This window comes from Piliocolobus tephrosceles, chromosome 17 (assembly GCF_002776525.5).
Source record: "Piliocolobus tephrosceles isolate RC106 chromosome 17, ASM277652v3, whole genome shotgun sequence".
In the NCBI taxonomy this organism is placed as follows: Eukaryota; Metazoa; Chordata; class Mammalia; order Primates; family Cercopithecidae; genus Piliocolobus; species Piliocolobus tephrosceles.
Window position 1 is genome coordinate 46650332 of NC_045450.1, and position 20737 is coordinate 46671068.

Below are 20737 nucleotides of genomic sequence, written 5' to 3' on the forward strand. Positions count from 1 at the left end.
TCCATCCTAGGTTAATTGTTGAAAAAACAGATGATAAAACAAAAAAGATACATTTCTACCTGCAATTTTAGATATCTGCACGTCCTTAAAATAAAATAAAACAAAATAAACTCTCAGCAACTGAAGTGGTAGGAATTCAAACTGAGAAAAGATGCATATCTCTTCCAAGTACTATAAACTAGAGAAAAGGTTTGGCGTGAAGTCTCTCTCGTGTGAATGAGAAAGAAAACGTCATTTGTTTATGCATTATATAAGCAGTGTGATATTTTATTGATAGCCGAGTGGAAGAGGCGATAGGAGAAGCTTTCCCTACAAGACCATTTAAAACTGTTACCTTGGGATTAATCCTATTCCTAACAGAATGACATGTAGACTCACTAACCATCTGTCCCAAACAGTTTACAGCTAAGTGTGGCCACAACTAAAAAGACTCTGGTATTAAACATCTTAAGACCACTAACAGACCCTGAAATTGAGATCTTAAAAACAAAGCTTACCCGGCCAACAAGAATCGGTTCAGGTCCAGAAAACTCTTCCAGGACAAACATTTGATTCCAAACCCAGCCTCTTTTGGAGCGGTTCAAAATTCGCTGTTCTTCACCCAGACTGTTTATTTCCAAAGGGGATCCACTCATTAAAACTTGAGACTGATTCATTGGAGCCATGTAAATGCAAGGGGGAAGAGTAATCCATAATATTATTAATGGAGTCCAGAGATCCAAGAGCATTTCCGCTAGCCGTTCTGGCATGGTCCCACCAGTTAAGCAAATCACCACGAAAATGAGACAATTATTTTTTTTGTCTCCGGTCTGCAGCCATCCAATTCATCATGCAGTGCCGAGCATTTACTTACAGCTCTGCCACGTGTCTATAGCATGGGAAACAGACATCATCTAAGCAGCTTTTCTAAGACCACAATCCATTGGCTTTTCTTTTCATTCAAATTTCCTGCAAAAACAAGGAGGGAGAAAGATAAGGGTCTACTCAAACAGGTTTTAAAATAAAATCACTGCTTTTCAAAAGCACCTAAAATGAACAATGGTGGGCACTTCTCAAACTCTTGAGTTAGAAAGTGGATCTGAATAATTAGAATAAGTAGGCTAGTAAGTCCTTTAATTTTTAAGCTTCATTTAGATTGTAATTTTCATTTGTAGCTATGTGACCTATCAGAAACGGTTCACGTAATAGAAGTTCTCCTTTTCCTCCTTGCTTCTTTCTTTCCCATCTCCCTCTCTTCCTTCTTGTCTTCCTCTTGACTTTCCTCCTCTCTCCGTCCCTTCCTCTCTCTTCCATTCTTTTTCGTTTTAACAATTGGGAGTGTATGCTAACATAGCCCACTTGTCGAACAGATTGTAAGCCTTTTACTTTTATTTTCTTCTTTTTTTCCTTTTTTTTACCTGTTTAAGGACACATTTTAGTTCCTTTTATGCTAAACTCCATGAAATAACTAGCTTTGAATTAACAACATTAAAAAAATACAAATGAGAATGGGAAGGGGAACTTAAACCAACTTTGACAATCTTAGCTTCCAGGATTCATCAGAAGGGATTGCCCAGTTCAGGGTACAGAATGCAATCCTCTGCCAGGATGCTAATAACGAGTGAATAAAATTAGATTGCTTCCAGAGACAAATTCTGTAATGTCCAGCTTGTATGCTATCATCAGGACAGTGTCAGGGTCCCCATTCTAAACGTACAGTTAAACAGGAGATTTAAATTACGGAAATCTCCCTTGAGAATAAAATATGGTTAAAAAAAATGTAATGTAATGTTCAATTGAAGAGATTCAGAAAGGCAAGGGCACAAAAAAATCCCCATTACCTGAGGTGTCAGATACATTTTTTGCTTACCCTCAGTGTGGCAAAATGTGTTTCTTCCCTCTCAAAAAAAAAATATTTTTAAAGAAATACTGTTCACTGCAGATCCAAGAGAGAAGCTTTGCTGTATTAAACTCAATGGGAAAATATTTTCTCAGGACACCGTCGGGAACAGTGTGGCTCAGGGAATTCATAAAAGGGAAGGAAACCTTTCACCTCTAGGTCTCTGGTTCCATTCTGGCTCAGAATAAGAAAGCTAGAAAGTCATTAACATTCGCTGGGCTGGTGAGTGGCCTCACTGAAGCCAGCTGAAAGGGGCAGACCCAGATTGTACTGCAAATACAGGCAGTATCTGATCTAACAAGATGGCCAGTGGAATCACCCTGCTTGTCATTCTTTGCTTGGGCTCAGCTCAATCACTGGGACTCTATCATTCGAAAGGGCTCAACCCTGACGAGTACAGAGTAGCCACGACAAGCAGCAGTTGCTTTGGAAATGGAAGAAAAAAAAAAAAACAGCTTTCAATGGGAAACCAATACAGAGAAAACAGAGTCCAGAACAAAGTCTTCTCCTTCCCCTGGAATTGCAGAAAATCTTTCCCCTAAAACAGATTCCCCTTAAGTCTTTCTCTCACGCCAGTGTGTGAACAGACCTTGGCAGGCTTCATAACTTAAACTAAACAAAATTCAAAAAGTCCCCATAAAGAAACCCCCAAATCTTTGTGTCTTTCTGAATGCTCAAGCCACTTATTACTTTAACAGCATTTACGGCACACCCATGCTGTGCTCCCTCTAGACCTGAGGGAGAAGTTGGTGCTAAAGGAGTCTTGAGCGTGCTGAGGACTGTCTGTTCTTGAAACAGATACACCTGGGTTTGGATCCCAGCTCACCCTGCTTGTTGTCTCTGTAATGATGGACAAGATATTCAAGTTTTCTGAGCTTCAGTCTTTTCTTCTGCAAAGTGGTACCTAATAGGACAGTAGTGTGGTTCAGAAATAAGACTCATGTAAACCAGTCAGATCATGGGAAATACTCGGTAAACTGGAATCCATGTGGTTATCCCGAGCTAGATGTGTGGTGATGACAGGATTCCTGCCCTAGAGAGGCTTTGAGAAAAAAGACAAATGAATGAGCAGAGTGAAGTGATGTAACCTCTGCAGTAAAAGTTGGTAAGGTATGAGGGTGTCACAAAGGTACTCAAAGATCTTCCCTGTGGTGGAGGATGAGGATGGTGCTACAGGAGAAAGGCCTGTGCCATTTTACACACATGGTGAGATCCATTCTAGTCATAGAGCCTCAGCCTAAAGACCTCTCAGAGAAAAGGAACTTGTTCTTTCCAGTTCTCCCCTACTCCATGATAGACCATAACTGAATGTGCAAAAGCCATGTATGCTGCTCTCCAAAGGCATACATTTTGTTTGTTTGTTTGCTTACTCAAGCTCATACTTACGGGCTCAAGTGATCCTCCTGCCTCAGCCTCCAGAGTAGCTGGGCATGCACCACCATGCCTGGCTACTTTGATTATTACTACTATTTTTATAAATGGGGGCGGTTGATCTCAACTCCTCGCCTCAAGCAATCTTCTCACTCCAGCCTCCCCAACAGCTGGGATTACAGGCATGAGCCACGGTGCCGGGTTGGCCTGGGTTCTACAGCAGCAGAACAATGAGATGGTTGTGAGAGTGACCTCTAGTGTCAGCCTGCTCGGGGTCTGAATTCTAATTCTTACACTGACCAGTTGTGTAACAGTGGAGGGAGGGATAATTAATAACAATAGCAACGAAACAACGATAATAATACTGACCTGACAGGTTAGTTTTGAGGACTAAAGGAAATACTCTTGGCACGTCAGATAGGACAGACTAGCACGCACAGTTCTTTAAAATTTTGCCAAACACTCTGCAAGTAAGTATACTCTGACATTTGCTTTGTTGCTAATGATTGTGAGATAAGAAAATTTCATCTCAATTTAAATTCATAACAGACACTTTCATGGAAACCACCAAGTGGCAACGAGGATGGACTGTGGTATGTTGGATGGACTGCAGCATAGATTACAGTGAGTTCCCTCTACCTGAACTCATTAGAATAAGTTAAAAAACAATAATAGACCCTAGGCCAATGTTATACAATGGCATAGCTTGAGTAGTCAGAATGAGTAGGTTAAATAAAAAGGGAATACATGTGTAGTCACAAATAGTATCCACTCACGTGGTATCTTACTGTTAGATAAAGCGTATAATGCCTTGCCTTGTTGTGTTCAAAACTGAGGCAGAGAATAATGAAATGATGTACTCAAGGAGCACCTCTAAGAAAAGAGAGAACCATTATTTGAACCTAGGTAACGTACTTTCAAAATTCTTTCTGAACAAGACCCTTCCTCTCATTGCAGAAATATTTCATGAGCATATACTGTATGTCAGGTACTGGGGGAAAGAAAGGCAAATGGGTCAGAACTCCTCTCTTCAGGAAGCAAAGAATCTGTTTGGCAAAGATAAAGAACTACATAATCAATTCACTGAAACGTAGTCTTAGAAGATTTAAAAGAAACATAGAGTGATGGGTAAGCCACGCATGTTAGCAGCATTAACGAAGGTTTCTTAGAGGGGATGTCATTTAAATGTTGAAACAGAATTAACCACCTGAGAAGGGGGTATAAGTGAAAGAACATTTTAGTCAACCGAGGGATACGAACAAGACCACCAACTAATCTAAGATCTCTGAATGAATCAGCATCTAAGATAATTTTCAAATTATTATTTGCAGAATCACCCAGTCCATGGTCACTCCATCTTTTTTCTTACCCATCTAATTCATAATAATGATGGTCTCTACAGAGTGCATGTTAAATATGTAGCCATTTCCTCTGGCAGTTCTTTGTGAAGAGAAGAGCATGTTTGGTGTCTCCAAAGGTCAAGTCATATGCCACAGAGAGGGTGTGAGGGGCAACTGAGTGCTATTTCCGTGCAACTTCTCAATTTTCAGGGGTTTCTAGGGGTGAGATGGCCAATACCCTGAAGTCAATGGTATAGCCCTGGGGAGAAATTAGCCCAACTCAGGGGAAGCCCTTCATCTACATAGGTCATTCCCGTCACATCACCTGTAGGGAGCTTCTAGAGACTGAAACACTTATATGCCACTTCTTAGATTTTGCCAAATTCTTAAATCATCTGTATTATTACTTTAAATTTTACTGAAATAGGCTCAGTTTTCAAAATATTTATTTTTAAATGGAAAGCTAATATTATTTGCCATAATAGAATATAACTTTAAAATTATGATGTTAATAGCAAACACTTAGAAAGTACTCAGATAATATTAAATCATAACTATACGTACATAGATATATACATATAAATTCATGTCTGTTCTTCAAAATAACTCTCTAACATAACATCATTATTACTTTATTTCATCATTCTCATTGTAGAGATAACCAAATTGAGGTACAGGGAGATTAGTATTTTAAGTAATGTTTTATTTTTACTAAACTAGACACTGTTAAAAGCCTGAGGTCATCTCACTATTTGCTAAAAAGAAAGACCAGCCATAGTTAGAGACAGACTGGTTAATATTTAATAAGTGGTTCTTTGAAAGAAAAAATTCTGATTTGTAATGTTTTCTGATTTCCATGGCATAAATACTTCCACCACGACCAATTTTAAGCTTCCAGTTGGCCATTAACCAGCTCTGAAAATTACTGAAAATTTAACCATCAGCTCTGTTAAAACCCAGTAAAGAGCCAATGCGAGCACACCTGTAGTGAGGTGCTTCTCAAATATTAATATGCATCCAAATTACCTGGAAATCTTGTTTAAACACAGATTATGAATCACTTAGGTTAGTGTGGGATTTGAGATTCTGCATTTCTTGTAACCTTCCTACAGTGCTGATGCTACTTACTGATTTGAAAACCACACTTTACAAAGCAAGTAGTTCTAAAGAAGACTGGCTCCCAGCTCAGACCTCCTCGAGATAACCTAAAGGACTCAGTGGTGTGGTGGAAGAGTCACTTCCTCCCTCATGTCATTGAATGTCATGCCATCAACTACTTCACCACCACTGTGAATAAAGGACTGAACACATAGATTTGGGAAAACCTTGAACTAGGGTGTATGAATATGTGGAATCTTATATGATGTCACAATACTTTCCTCTCCTCGCGTATCTATTTTACGTGAGGCAGTGGGAAAATTGCTGAGCTAACTGGTGTGTTCACAGGCACATGCATGCTATCAGGGAGTGTTGGGACTTAGTCTTCAAGGCGATCCTGTTAATTCGAGAGAAATGGGACTCTGCTGTGACACTTGGAACCACACTATTTGTATGCTTTTACCTCTGCCATGGGCAGACTAACACTGTCCTCTTAGAACATCAGAGAATGGCTTTGTAGAAACTTTTGAGATGCAACTGAGCCTTATGTCCGTGTTATCAGTATTAATAAATACCGTGAATAGCAGCTGCATACACAGACTGCTTAACTTTATGCAAGGAAGAAGAAATTGAGCAAGGTTGTAAAGCTGGGGTAAAAAAATCAATTTATTTTTACATTTTCCAACCACAGTATGTGTGTCTGACCAAGCAATCTACTTTATTATAATGCTGTTGCATTGATTTACACCCAGATAGTGAGATGAAGAGATTTTTCAGTTTCCCTGGAATTCTTACATATAAGAAAGTCTTTAGAATTCCCCCATATGATGATATCTTTTCCTGGGTAAAATACGTATAATCTGACTTATCATTCATACTTATATTTCAGAGATAATTCTAATTACAGCCTGAATTTCACTCTGCTGATCCCAACATTATTTTAAGGTGAACTCAGTCAATTCACAGATATATAAGTCATTATGCACAAACATATTACACCATCCATTTTGTAAATAGTGTGGATTAAAGTTCAAAATGATGAACCACATGCTGATCGGTGAAGTCTAAAACAAAAACAGGCTTTTACAGACACTTCAGGATTCAATCCAGCAGATTATTGTGGTTGACAGGAAACTATGCTTTTATTATCCACTAGGCTTAGCAGCCACAATATTTCATGAAAGCAAAAATGACACCGAGGACCAGTGAGTTTCTATTAAAAATGTTTCTGACCTTGAATTTAGAGCCATTAGCAGCCTGCTTCGAAACAGGTAAATGCACATTGAATTCAAAGTGGTATTTCAGGAAAGCAGGAGATGGCGATTCAGTGTGTGACCCGGAGCAATTCACGCCAAGCCCTGGCTGACTGGGACTGAGCAGGTAGAAAGAGCCTTTGGATTTTAGAGAGGAAATATAGTTGCATGTATTCAAATATAAATAATACAAGAAGATCACCTTTCCTAAAGCCTTCAGAATTCTCTAACCAGGTTCCCTTGGCAGAAACATATTCTGAAATTGTTTATGTACACACACACACACACACGCACACCCACGCACATGCACATATTATTTTGTGGATCCTTCACTCAGCCACAACCCTTCTGGTCGTCATTCTTTGGCATCAGACCACGTATTTATCCAGATGTCAATCTGTCCAAAAGCATATTGTCTGCTTGTTTTACCATCGAGAATAATATCTGTCAAATCCATCCTTTTTTTTTTTTTTTTTTTTTTTTGTGAATTGGAGTTTCACTCTTGTTGCCCAGGCTGGAGTGCAATGGCGCTATCTCGGCTCACTGCAACCTCCGCCTCCCGGGTTCAAGCAATTCTCCTGCCTCAGCCTCCCAAGTAGCTGGGATTACAGGCACCCACCACAATGCCCAGCTGATATTTTTTTTTTTTTAATTTTTAGTAAAGATGGGGTTTCACCATATTGGCCAGGCTGGTCTTGAACTCCTGAACTCAGGTGATCCACCTGCCTTAGCCTCTCAAAGTGTTGGGATTATAGGCATGAGCCACTGCGATCGGCCTCAAATCCACTTTTTGCTCTGTTATTGCTATGCTACTGTTCTCTACCGGAAGTTTTTGTTTTCTTTAAGTTCTATAATTGTTGGTTTCCTTTGGGAACATCAATAAATAAATGCCTGTCCTCCTCCTTCTTTCCCAAGGTAGAGTCACAAGTTTGTTCTTCACATAGAAATGTTTCTGTTATAGAAATTTCAGAATGAGGTGACTAAGCCAGTGACAAAGACAATAAAGTCAAAATAAGATCTCTTCTCTAGTGTTATAGAACCAGCCCTTTACTTAGAAAACTTTCTTGGAATCATCAGTTTAGTTAAGATATTAACAATAATTTTCTGGCCAGCTGCGGTGGCTCACGCCTGTAATCCCAGCACTTAGGGAGGCCGAGGCGGGCGGATCACCAGGTCAGGAGATCGAGACCATCCTGGCTAACATGGTGAAACCCTGTCTCTACTAAAAATACAAAAAATTAGCTGGGCATGGTGGCAGGCGCCAATAGTCTCAGCTACTCGGGAGACTGAGGCAGGAGAATGCGTGAACCCCGGAGACGGAGCTTGCAATGAGCCGAGATCACACCACTGCACTCCAGCAAGGGTGACAGAGCGAGATTCTGTCTCAAAAAAAAAAAAAAAAAAAAAAGAATAATTTTCTTCTGTTGGATTTTTTAAAGGCAAACCAGTATCAAGATCATCCTAAAAAAAAAAATGAATATCAGTCCCACAACTCTCTTGCCAATTACAAACACAGTGGTGTCAGAAAGTCATTTCTCAAGTCTAATCTAAATCCTTCCTTCTTTATTTAAAAGTCATATCCTTTGCAATCTTTAAATCACATGTTCAGAATTTAATAGCCAGAGACCTACTGAGTTACAACATTTTGTGCAGATCCTTTAAATCATAGCAATCAATCAGAATCAATCTCATTCTTATCAACCTGTAATTCAGTCGAACTGTGGAAAGTCCCATGAGATAACTGTTTAGAGCATTGACTCTAGAATCAGATAGAAGAGGTTTGAATCACAGCTGTATCGTTCATGAAATAAGTCACCTGGGCACGTTTATTTTATTTGCGGCAGGTGAAGAAACTGATGCTCTGTGTTTAATACTACCTATTTTGAAAGATTAAGGAAGAAATAAATAAGGTAATTGAAACTCTTTGTCAATGTAGCAATTATAGTAACTATTTATCGAATGTTTCAAGTGCTTAACCAAAAATACTTACTGATTTTTAAAAATTATTTTATTGCAATCTCATGCGGTGTATATACTTCAGCGGGGAAAATGCCAATGTTCTATGCAGACAGGTAATAAGTAAAATAACTTTTTTCAACTCTTGATTTGTAAAACAAAAATGGCATGAACCAGGGTGGGTATAAATAAAATAGCATTTTAGAAATAGCTTTCCCTCCCCACAACTACCATACAATTAAAGCAATGACTTCAAGTAGTTTTATTAAGCCTCAGAAGGGCTGAAATTTTACTGTCCAGAACCAACCACATCTTTCCTTCCCATAGAAGATATGACATTGTCCATCCCTATTTTCTGCTGAGAGGGTAGAGTGCAAGCACTACCTGTTCATGAGTGAGCTATTCTGTTTCAATCAAAGTGTAGCTGCTCATTAGAAAACATTGCCTGGTACATCTCTTTTGCAAGATGAATTCCATTGCACTTCATAATCATCTACATTCTTGTGAGAACAGCACAAGTGCAAAGTCTCTACTAATTCCAAGATGAAGCCAAGGCGATAGCTATATACTACTCAGAAGGGAGCTCAGAGAAGATAATGCTCATCAGAGATTGCAACTGACTTTTTCTATTATTTCAAGAAACTTTAGCACTACCGATGATGGAAATTAGATTTCTCTTCTCACTTAAGAAATGTAGAAATGGTTACAATCACTTGTATCACATATAGGGGCTTCAGAGTCTCTTATACTGAAATAAAAATGCCGTCAACGATCCCAGTATAAGTCATCCAGATTCTGCCAATTAGATTACACTGTGTAGTAACCATGCTTACAAGTGTACCTTACTGTCACTCTTTGATGTTTCTGAAACTTTATCGCTTAATAACCACTCACTGACACTTAACGTGAACTACAGACACAGGTGATGGATGAGTAGACAGATAGATAGTAAGCAATTTTTTGACAAAAATACTATTGAGTTACGACCCAGAATGTATAATTTATGAAAATTAAGGGAGTTGTTTATGCAAATTCCAAAATATGTATACAATCTTCAGCTACTATAGTTTAGCGACACTCAAAGGCAAGAGGAGATGTCTGTTTTACCTCTCTGATAAAAATAAGTATGAATTAATTGGTTTTTTTTTTTTTCATTTTTCTGAGCATCCCCACATTGAAGATGGGAATAGTTAGACACAAATGTAAATTCTGTTTAGAAAGCTCAACCAGCATGAGACTAATAAAGAAGAAAATGTGCCTTTGTACTTCTTAAATCAAATTTTGGAGATGAATCTTCTTACATAAAAAGGAAATAATTCCCTTGTGATATTTATACCATTCCTCTGTCTACTTATTTTATATTATTTGTGTCATATCTAGAATCAGATAATCATATTTTATTCATTAATCTATCAAGAGAGAAAAAAGGCATGGAAAATATTGTTCTGACTGCAAATGAAACATAAATATACTGTAATATTTTCACTTGATGTACATAAAAAGGATTAAGGGGATTCCATTTAATATTCCTTTGTAATATCTTCAATATGCCTAAAATATCAATAAACACATCCACAAAAGTACCTTATCATGGCACACTATTTTTCCCCGTGTGTTTATGTGAGGATCAGGTATTCTGTCGATTAATACGGAAGAGTATGGAATTGTCTTTGAAAACACCCATAGTTGCAATTCACATAAGGGTAAAGCAAACTGTTCAATTCAAATATAAAAATATACTAAAGAAAAAGAAGGGAGGGCAGGAAGGAGGGAGGAAGTAAATTAATCCTCAATTATTTGTTATACATTCTCAACAATCTACAGACATTGAGTCAGCCATGCAGCAACCCCACAATTAGTGCATTTTTTTGCCAATAAAATATAACTTCGCATCAAATATAGTTTAATAGCATTCTTTGATGCAAGTCTAGTCTTGGAGGCATTCTCATTTTTACAAAGCTGAATTACGTCATTTTTTATATTCCCATATCATTTAAAAGATGATTGTGAGGGAACAAAAATATGCTTTGTGGAACATGAGTAAAATTGATTTTTAAAAATGAGGAAAGCTATGACTAAAAATAGACTTAGGAGGACTTACGAAATTTCTGTAGAGAAAATTGTGGTAGATAAGTCATAATATTGAACTTTGGATATGATTGTATCTCTTTCTTTTAATGAAAATTTACTAGTATAGGGTGCAGGGTATAGTCTTTGCTAATTTGTTATTGCGTTAAATAAATGTTTACTGAGCACTAACTGTGCTTAGCCCTGAACCATCCATGGTTCTAGTATTTGCAATTGTCTTTGGCAGTGGAGGCAGAGAAAGAAAATTGTTTGAAGTTTCCAAACATAAATGTTATTCATTTATGATACTTTCCAAAGAGATACAGAAAATCACATCTATATACCTCTACCTACTTAGAGAACTTAAACACACACACACACACAGAGACATCTAAGCAAGAGGATGGATTTTGTTTATGATAGGGAATAGCACGTGACATTTAAAACCCAGGAAATAAAGCTTAAAACTTGATAAGAAAAAGAAACAGTATTGGCCCCGGTGCTTTGCCATGAAGAAGCAACAGAGATTTAGTTAGCCGCAACATATGGTAGAGGAAGCTAAATGGCATCCCTTGAACTTATTTCTTTTCTGACCTTTTGAAGTTGCCAGGTTCAACTAATTTTCTCTTCATGGTTACATCTAAACTAGGTTCCAGAGACAGGAACCAACAGTTCAGCAGAAATAGATTAGCATCGCAACTTTCTGTAAGAATGAAATGAGAAAGCACTAATAGCCCTTTGGTTAATTAAGCCCTGCTAAATCAGATGATGGCCTTTGTCCATCAAAAAATTGTTCTGTTTCATAAATATACACGTATTGGATGCTGGAGGGAAATTCCGAGCACCACGGATAACATTTTTTGGGAGACTGATCAATATACAAATCAGAGTAGCCAGAAAGGCAAATCAAAGAATCTAAGGCAGATGAAATGGCAAAGGGAACATGATAAAAATCTCAGACTTGAGCCAGTAAATAAGTTAGTTATCTGGGTACATTTTCAAGAGGCAAGCCGTGTATATGTGTGTGTGTTATTTGTGGGCATGTGTGTGTGTGTGTGTACATAATACAGAGCAACAAGAATTATCATTGGTTTATCTACCTCCCCCCCTACCCTGAGAGGTGTATAACACACCAAAGTTAGGACATTTTTTTCTGAATTAAAAAGCTAAGTTAGACCATTTCCGCTGTGAATGACAACAGTGCTGAAAACAAAAAGAAAACTGTTTTTCTCTACCAGCTGCACTGAATAACTTTGTAACAAATATAAAATAACTTAAATCAGTATCAGCACGCCACTGAGCAGAATGTTTTCAAAAAGAAGTCTTCAGACCTGAAATTGCACCTATAATAGAAAGGCTTCTCCGATTATGCTTGTGCCTTGATTTGCCACACACGAAAGTTTGCTGATGGACCAGAAAAGTGTGGTTGGAAATACAAATTGAACGTCACTTTACCCATTGAAAGCCTTTGGTTTTGCATGGAAAATCTGCTCAAATTGGAATGTTGATAAAGCTGTGAGGTGTGCCACCTTGAGTAGAAAAATAACAAAGATTGTCATTTTTTTCTTTAAAGCATTAATTTACCCACATCGATAAGGTTTTCTGAACAGCTGTTGAAGTGTGGATTTGAACTTTTTAATATGTGCATGTTCTTTTTCCCCACCAATAAACAATGAAAGGAACCTGGAAAGCAAAGCCCAGAGGTACAATTTCTTGAATACAATCATTACATTCTCATTCTTTGGAGTTTCTTTGCTTTGTTCCAACAATCTGTTCCTCCTGACTAACAAGCAGTATCAGACCTTTGAGTACATTCACATCAGTCTTTACAAATGCCTTCTCAAGTGGTCTCCTCCATCCGGCTGAGCATATTTCATGGGCTGTTTGTTTGTTTTGTTTTACATCGATCATGCTGCCATTGGCTACTTAAATTGTGTTCAGTGCTAATTGAGGGGTTGCTAAAAATGAATACTGTGTTGACCACAGTTCTACATAATATCCAAATAAAGTTGTTTTCCAGGGTAAGGAATTCCTTCCCTTCAGAGTTGATATGTGTACAGCAGGCAAATGGAACTGCTATTCTAGTGAGGGCTGCTATCAAATTTTCTGTTCTTTTAGCTAAATTCATGCAGCTTCAAGAACTCAAGAAATGCATCCTACACACCAGAAATGCAGCCAAGAAATGTTACAGAGTCTTGAATGTAGAGATTTACCCATCTTGAAGGTTTTAAGAGACCGTAAATTGTAAAGCAGAAGCACTGATTTCTGATAGTAATAATAATTAGCAATGTAAGATCCAATTTGCAGGGGAAGTAGATTAAAAAGTTTGAATGACAGCATTACAGCACAAATTTCAGAGCACATTATCCAGTGCCTCTAAAACATTTGGCCTGTTTGTGATGGTCAGGGGATAACTTGACGTTCACTTGGGGAGTGTGGGGATCAGAATGAGAAAGGTGAACCGCCACTGAAGGTCTCTGAATGACGCAGTCCCCAGAGTTGCTGGGAAGACTCCCCTCTCTATTTTCAGAGGGATTTTCCTCAACTCCTTGCCTTCTTCAGAGTCCAGGAAAAAAAAAAAAAAAAGGTGATTTAAAATGCTGCGACTGCTCCAGCATGAAATGACTATGTGACAGCGAGCTTCAAATCTGCTAAAGCAGAATTACAGAATATTATTATCAGAATTATTATTTAATAAGGGGGATAGCTCTAGAATTTATTCCAGCCACAGAGCTCCGGGAAGTGGAAAAACATGTCGGGACATGATGATTATGGAGAATTCCCTTTAAGGGAAGAAGAATGTAACCCTAAGAGAACATCCTTCAAAGGTATCACTTCTCTCCGTAGAAGAATCCCACTCCCAGCGCCCACCTCATCTTTCTCGCTCTGTCTCTCTCAAACACACACACACACACACACACACACACACACACACGAAGAAATCCCTGCAACACCGGACACAGCTGATGCAAAGCAATATCTAGGCAGGGATTTTAGTGGTATTTAGCATGAACGACAGGGCTCACTTTGCATGCAGTGAGGTGCAGCAGCGAGGCTGAATGGATGGAAAATCCCACTTTCGAATCTTACATAAACATCTTTCCCACATATAGTTTTCCAGTTGAAAAGCTCCTATAATGAAGCCGGAGGTGACAGCCCAAGAAGGGTTTTTAACCATTGAGATGGCTGTCAGGAGTGTTGTAAAGAGGACAGGCGCTTCAAAAGCCAACCCTCATCCCTCGGATCTGCTTTGCAATGGTGCCGGATGCGAGAGGACAGTACTCTCGCTTACCTTCCCTAGCGTCCCCTCGTTCCCATTGTCAGCCCCGGAATACCATGATGCCGGGTGAAAGAAAGCAGCTGATCTGATTAGCAGCTCGGGCGCGCTAAGGGATTGTCGAATCATGCCTCCTAAGGAGGAAACTCTTGTGGAATCTTCAGGAAAGGGTGGTAAAGTTGAAAGGACCTTTCCTCCCTCCCGCTGTCTTGGTGATAAGCTCTATCGTCTGATTGGTGCTGAAGTGAGCAGCTGCCAGCCTGATTTTCCATTATGGACTAATGTTGTGCGTTTGCAACAATAAACAATTAATGTTGTTTGATTTCTTACATTTAGCAACCCAAGCAAACAGCTGCCCTCTCCGCTGGTGGAGGCAAACGGCTAGTCCTTGACATGCCGCCGGCTCCGTGCCTGCGGAGGAAGGGTCAATCGCAAGGAAACTTTGAGGATTCTGCCAGATTGGGTGGGGGAAGGCTCTGGTGCTTGGGAGGAATAAGCGGAGGAAATTGTGGATACCTGTTGGCATCAGCGTTGGCGGCAGTACGTTTTTACCGTTTCCCAGTCTTGGCTGGAGCCTGGGAGAACGGGAGCAGGTTCCTTATGAACCTGTTACGTACTGGCAGAACCCAGGCAAGAGCCTTTTTCCCTCCGGTCCTGCGAGGGGCGCGACCAGCCCCCTAAAGGTTCTCGGATGAGAAGCGGCCAGATCACAGAAAGCGCAGCTCTGGGCTCAGCGGTCCCTAGGAGAGGGACTACGGAGTCCCCGGCTTAAGGGGGCCTCCGTGCGCGCAATCTCAAGCTCCGGGGAGACACTGCCTAGGGGTCCTGCAGGGGTGCTGGGCAGCGTCTTGGCGAGGGCAGAGCTGCGGGGCGACTCCGGAGCCCGGCAAGTTTGCAGCGGGCACCGCGCCTCCCAGAGCTGGAGCTGCCACTTGTGGGAAAGCCTCGCGCTGGGGCTTTCGCAGCTGAGCCTTGGCCCTCAGCCTTGCCGCGGGGGTCGCCCTCCCTCGCCTCGGAGATGAGGCGGTGCAGAAAACCAGCCATAGGGCACTCGGGCCCCCTCACCTCCTTTTTTCCCTGGCTTGCACCCTCCGCACAGCGGGCGGCTGGTGCTTCTCATTCACCGCACGCACCCCGCAGCGAAGGCGCGCGGCTGCAGCCGCGCCTGCCTGCGTTGGGAGGCTGCGAAATAGTCAAGTCCCCGCAGGGAAGGAAAGCGGCAGGAAAACGAGGGGCACAGCCTGGAGCTTGCTACTCTCTAGGATCTGTTGTCAAAGCAGTTTGCAAAAACAGGCCAAACCCTGAGGCGAACGTACGTATCACCCATGGATATCGCGAAAGACACAGCTTAGCCCCGAGCCTATGCTAGGAACCCGCATCTACCATCTGAGAGGCAGGAGGAGCGCAAGGTGTCCGAAGGGGCATGAGAATTCCTATAATAAACGGTCCTTTCTGGATCGTCGGGACATAGAGAAAAACGGGGCTGGGATGGGGGAACACTTACTCGTGTGGGGCCCTGCGCTGGCTAATATCAAGCCTCCTGGTTCACAAATGGCTGGAGGGGCTCGGGGTCAGCTCCCGAGGGCGGCGAGCGCCGACCGGTCCTCGCGCGCTAGGCAGGCGCCTCCGGATTCCGTTCATGCCTCTCGGAGCTGCAGGGCTTGGTGCGGAGACGCGGGGAGGGCGCGCAGGGCTCTGGGTGTCCGCAGCCCAAAGTGAAGCTGGTGGCTTGACGCTACCGTCTATGCACAAACCGGCAGCGGCGGCGGCGGAGCTTGGAAGAGGCAGGGAGATTCCAAATAAATCCGCTAATTCTGGGCTGAGCGCTCCGGCGTGCGAGCCCGCCTGCCTGCCAAATGTAACTGTGAAGTGATGTGGAAAAGTGAGCCGGGTGCCTCCCCTGACGGATCTCATTGGGCAGAGCGCAGAGGCAGGTCTACCACTTGGAAATTCATGTAAGCAGTCCCCCCTCCCCGCCCCCTCCCCGCCTTCCCCCTTCGCTCTCGCGCGCTGGCTCGATCGCTCTCTTTCCCCCTACCCAAGTGGGCGCACAACTTTTCGCTCCTCGCTCCCGAGCACGCCCCGCGCGTCTCTGCCGCCAGAGCCACGGGGTGAAGATGCGCCCTTCGGCGCGGTGCGGGCAGCCTGCCGAGGGCCGAGCTCCTGGATAAGGGGGCTGGCAGATGGTAACAGCGTGCGGAGGAGGTACCTGCGAGCTTTCTCTCTAGAGGTCTCACCTGAGCTCTGGGGCTGGCGTTATCTTGAAAAGCGTCTCAGTGACTCGCAGCTGTTTTCCGTAGAAGGAAGAGGACGCGACAGGGCAAAGGGTTGAGCGTGGGCAGCTTACCTCCGCTTTATTCCAAGGGCCTCTTGCGTACAGAATAGGGTGATTGTGAGACCCCTACCTGCAACTCAGACGCTATGGTTTAGAGGCTGTGTGTCGCGGTACTGTGATGGAGCACATTCCTGATGTTCTCGTGCTCCTTTGGGAAAATGGGATGAGGGACAGTAGAGGGGCAGCAAGGAGGGGCGCGCAGTAATTGGTTGTGGGGAGGAGGGCAGGCAAAGCAGAACTTGCTTGGGAAATAGGGGAGGATTGCTAGGTCTTCTCAATGTGCCCTGATCTCATATCCTCTCAGGTACCGTCCTTGCAGCTCTCCTGCCTCCACCAAAAGCTGCCCTGTCTGTGGCCACTTCAAGTCTTCTGATGGGCTGCGCTCAAATCCTGAGAAACGGCCACCCTGGGGTTACAGGGACCATGAATTAGGAGGTCCAGATTTCTTTTCTTTTCAACACTGGGACTAACACGTAGACGATGCCACTGTGATCATCTAATAAAATTAGCTAAATATCAGACAAATTAATTCTTACCTGAAAAAAAAAAAATCCCTCCCCACCACAGGAGATCCCGATTTAGTCCCTTCCCTGGGTGCACTAGACTTGAGCCTGAGGGTGGATTTTTACCATCTGGGGAGAGAGCCAGAACAGAAGAGGGAAAGGGGTGCAAAGGACCAGACGCACGGTCTGTAGAGCTTGTACTGTCTGACTCGAATGAATGAGAAAGAGTGAACAGAATGAGAAAACAGGCACAATATGCTTATGATATTTATGCAAAGTAGACATTTTTTTGTGTGCTGCATCTAACAACCCATTGTGAAATGTGAAAAAGAATATTGACTGTAGCTCTAATATCGGTTTGTTTCACTTTGGAGCTGTCATGGGCAAGAAATTTAGTGGATTATTTCAGAGAAGGAGAGGTGAAGAGAACCAGGTGGTATATTTTTCCCCCCCAGGCAGTCACTAAGTAACTGTTTGTTCTCTTTTCAGACTGTGTCTGCTTACAGGGTATTGGAATTGGCTAATTCTGTCTTGGAAAAAGGAGCAGCAGTCAAGACTCAATCAAATTATAACTGCTGCTAGACCAGACAGTCCCAAGTGGACAAAGAAATAGATCACATTTTGGGTTGTGCTTAATTTCAGACATTCATTTTCACTTTGAACAAATAATTTGAACCTTTCCTTGGGGTAACTTCTTACACCTATGAGAACTAAAAAAAAATCATATGCTACTGAAAGCTGGGGATTGTCACAAGTAACAAACTCATCTCAAAAAAAAGCCAGATTGTTAGACAATCTCCTCAAATCTCATTTTCTTAACAAACTATGCTGACAAAGTAAAGATAGTCAGAATCTAATGGTTTTTAAAGAGAGCCAGAATCCAATGGCTCTGGGTATCTAGGGTTAAGAAGAGTTTGCTTTAACTCATCTTGTCCGTATTTACTCTTACAGCAGTTATATACATTTTCTTCCCTGAATTTTGGTCCTCTGGAATTCAGGGTAACCCTATCTGTACCTGCTAATATCTGCTGAAAGCGTTGCAGTAGGAATTTCCTGACTAATTCTTAAGAGAGTTTTGGATGATTAAGCAGTGTGATAGAGGATTCGGATAATGTTAAAAAGCCCTATAAGGATATTTCTAAAATAATCAGGGATGCTGAAAGACAAGGCATTTATCTCTTTAACAATTCCACCCACTCTTAATAAGATGCAGTGCAATGTCACAATGGTGAGAGCCTACCCCCTTAAGAAAGTGTTTTCTTTTCAACATCCTCTCCAGGGTTACAGCCTTCCAGCGGGAAGAGGAACACAGTGGCACACAGGCTTTTTAGAACGGCGACTGAAATTGCGTGTGTTGTGGAGCATTGCAGGGGAGGAAGGGTGAGGAATTATCTGATAGGGCAGGAGTATAGTTGGAGAAGGAGTTGGGAGGAGGGAGAGAAGATTGCATTCAGAATAACCTTGGCTGACTAATGCAAAAAGTAGAATGAGGCAGGATGTCTCTAGCCTGGGTCTCAGTGACAGGCAGGCAGTTTTGCAGGGGAGTCTACTGTAGAGAGTGAATGAGGTACAGAGGGACTCCATGTAGTGAAAGATACTTTTATTTTTTCACTATGACTGGAATCTTTGTCGTAATTTTGACCAAGGGAGACAGTAAACCAAGTGGCCAGTTAGTTGCAGAGTGGGGAATCAGATGGTTCATAGGAAACAACTCCAGAAGAAGGAGAGCGTGTTAGGAAGCCTCCAGCTTCTCTGGTTGGAGCAGGAAATGACAGAATGGAACATAACTATTATTTGCTGCATTAAAATGCAATGTTTTGTAGTTTTCATTCATCAATATAGAATTAAAAATTAAAACAAACTAAAAACAAAATGAATGTACCATATTATGATTATTGGTAACCTTTAGATTTATTGAATTGCTTGTAATGTGATATCTATGTGCCAGGTATTATCATTTAAAATAAAATCTCAGGAATCTGACATATGAAAAATACCATTTCAAATGACCATGTAATATTTTTCCAGAAATGCAGAGTCCCTTTCCTGTATTTCATTAGGATGAAGAGGTCTGAAACCATGCCCTTTATTTGGGGTATGGAGTGTGGATAAGGAATATATAACAACTATGGCACTAAGCATAAGAAACATAAATTTTATTTTGGATTCCAGTATTGAAGCATAAGTCATAAGAATAAAAACATTAAGAAAGAAGTTTTGAGAAGTTTGTAAATGTTTAAGTAAATTTAGGATAGCTGTTTTGTTTGTTTATGAATTCGCTTTAAACCATTCTCTTACTAAGTTTATGAGAAGATATGATGGTGCTCCCGTTAAACAAATGTGAGCAATTCTGAGGATTCCTTTAGGCCAGTGGTTTTCAACCTGAAACCCCGGACAAGCTTCTGCCTCAACATTCACTGGAATTTGTTAGAAATGCAAATTATTGAACCCTAAATCTGAGTGGGGCTCAGAAATCTGGGTTTTAGCAAGTGTCCCAGGAGATTCTGTTACCTGATAAAGTCTGAGAACACTGCTTTAGGCAATTTCTTTCTCATGTGACATAAAGAGAAGAAAAAAATAAAATAGTAGATTGTATTAATGTTTACTGTTTTTGTCCCAGAATATTCTGTTTTAAGACAAACTACTATCTTAAAAAACAAGATTTGAAAAGAAGAAAAAAAAGTGTAAGCACACTAAATTTATCATCTGAGTACCTCACTAATGTTTAGCATGGGATTTGAAAAACTAAATTGATTTCTTTAGAAGTAGTTATGAATTCTTGGCATAAAATCATCATTGAGCTTGCTATTCAGAGTTGCGACGCTCTACATTTCTTGGCTTGCTGGTTTTAGCTGTCCCTGAAATTAGGCTGAATCTCTGAATATTGACTATAATTACTAATCTTGAGCTTGTCATTATATTTTCAGTAAATGGAGGTGTAAACACTTTCTGAAAACCACATCTGTGCTAAGAGCGTTTTGGAGAAGGTTTTCCAAATGGCATTATCTCCCATCTTCCCAGGTGCTAGAAAAGAGATAAGCTTCAATTCAGCTTCTGAACAGAAACTTGGTGGGGTGGGCGGCAGGTGGGGTAGTAGATAGGTTTAAGAGGACTGGCACAAAGCTATCAAATAAGCCAGTCCAGCTTTTGTGGACTACACACTTAGCATATTAGTGTTTTGGTTTTTCTCCATCTTTTTTTTTCTTCTGTAAGAGAATAGCAACTAGATTAAGATTCTAGACCACTCTTGTTTAACTTAGGAGCAAAAAGGAGGAAAAAATTAAAAATAGTTCACAATGCTTTCCAAGTAAAAAAAAGAAAGAAGAAAAAAGAGTAAGAATAAAAAAGGAGGAAAGAGGAGTATAAAAGGTACCCCACTCCCTGAAATACTACTACTTTGGCATAACAGAGTACATTTAATACTCAAATATAATAATTAAATTTAATTTTAAGTTTGGCTTAGAAGATTACCATTATTTGATATTTGCACACTTACACTAAGGTACCATTACAGATGTATAGGGGAATACAGATGTATGGAGGAGGGGAGGTGAAGGCAAAACAATTATCTTACTATGTGTAAAACAGAATTTGTAGTTGTGATTAGTTATCCAGTTGCTTATTAGAGAGAAGACCACATATAAATGCAGTGGACAAA

The 20737-nt window shown here is 41.0% G+C and overlaps 1 protein-coding gene across 1 annotated transcript in view; it reads right to left on the reverse strand.

Moving 5' to 3' along the window:
• The window catches only part of CDH8 (cadherin 8), a 382964-nt gene extending 366272 nt beyond the window's left edge, over nt 1-16692 (reverse strand). The window contains exons 1-2 of the mRNA XM_023209860.1: nt 15746-16692; nt 498-948 (exon numbers count right to left, since the gene is read on the reverse strand). Coding sequence (XP_023065628.1) covers nt 498-749 — 252 coding nt within the window. The 5' untranslated portion in view covers nt 750-948; nt 15746-16692. The remainder of the gene's footprint in view (nt 1-497; nt 949-15745) is intronic.
• Between the last annotated feature and the right edge of the window lie 4045 nt (nt 16693-20737).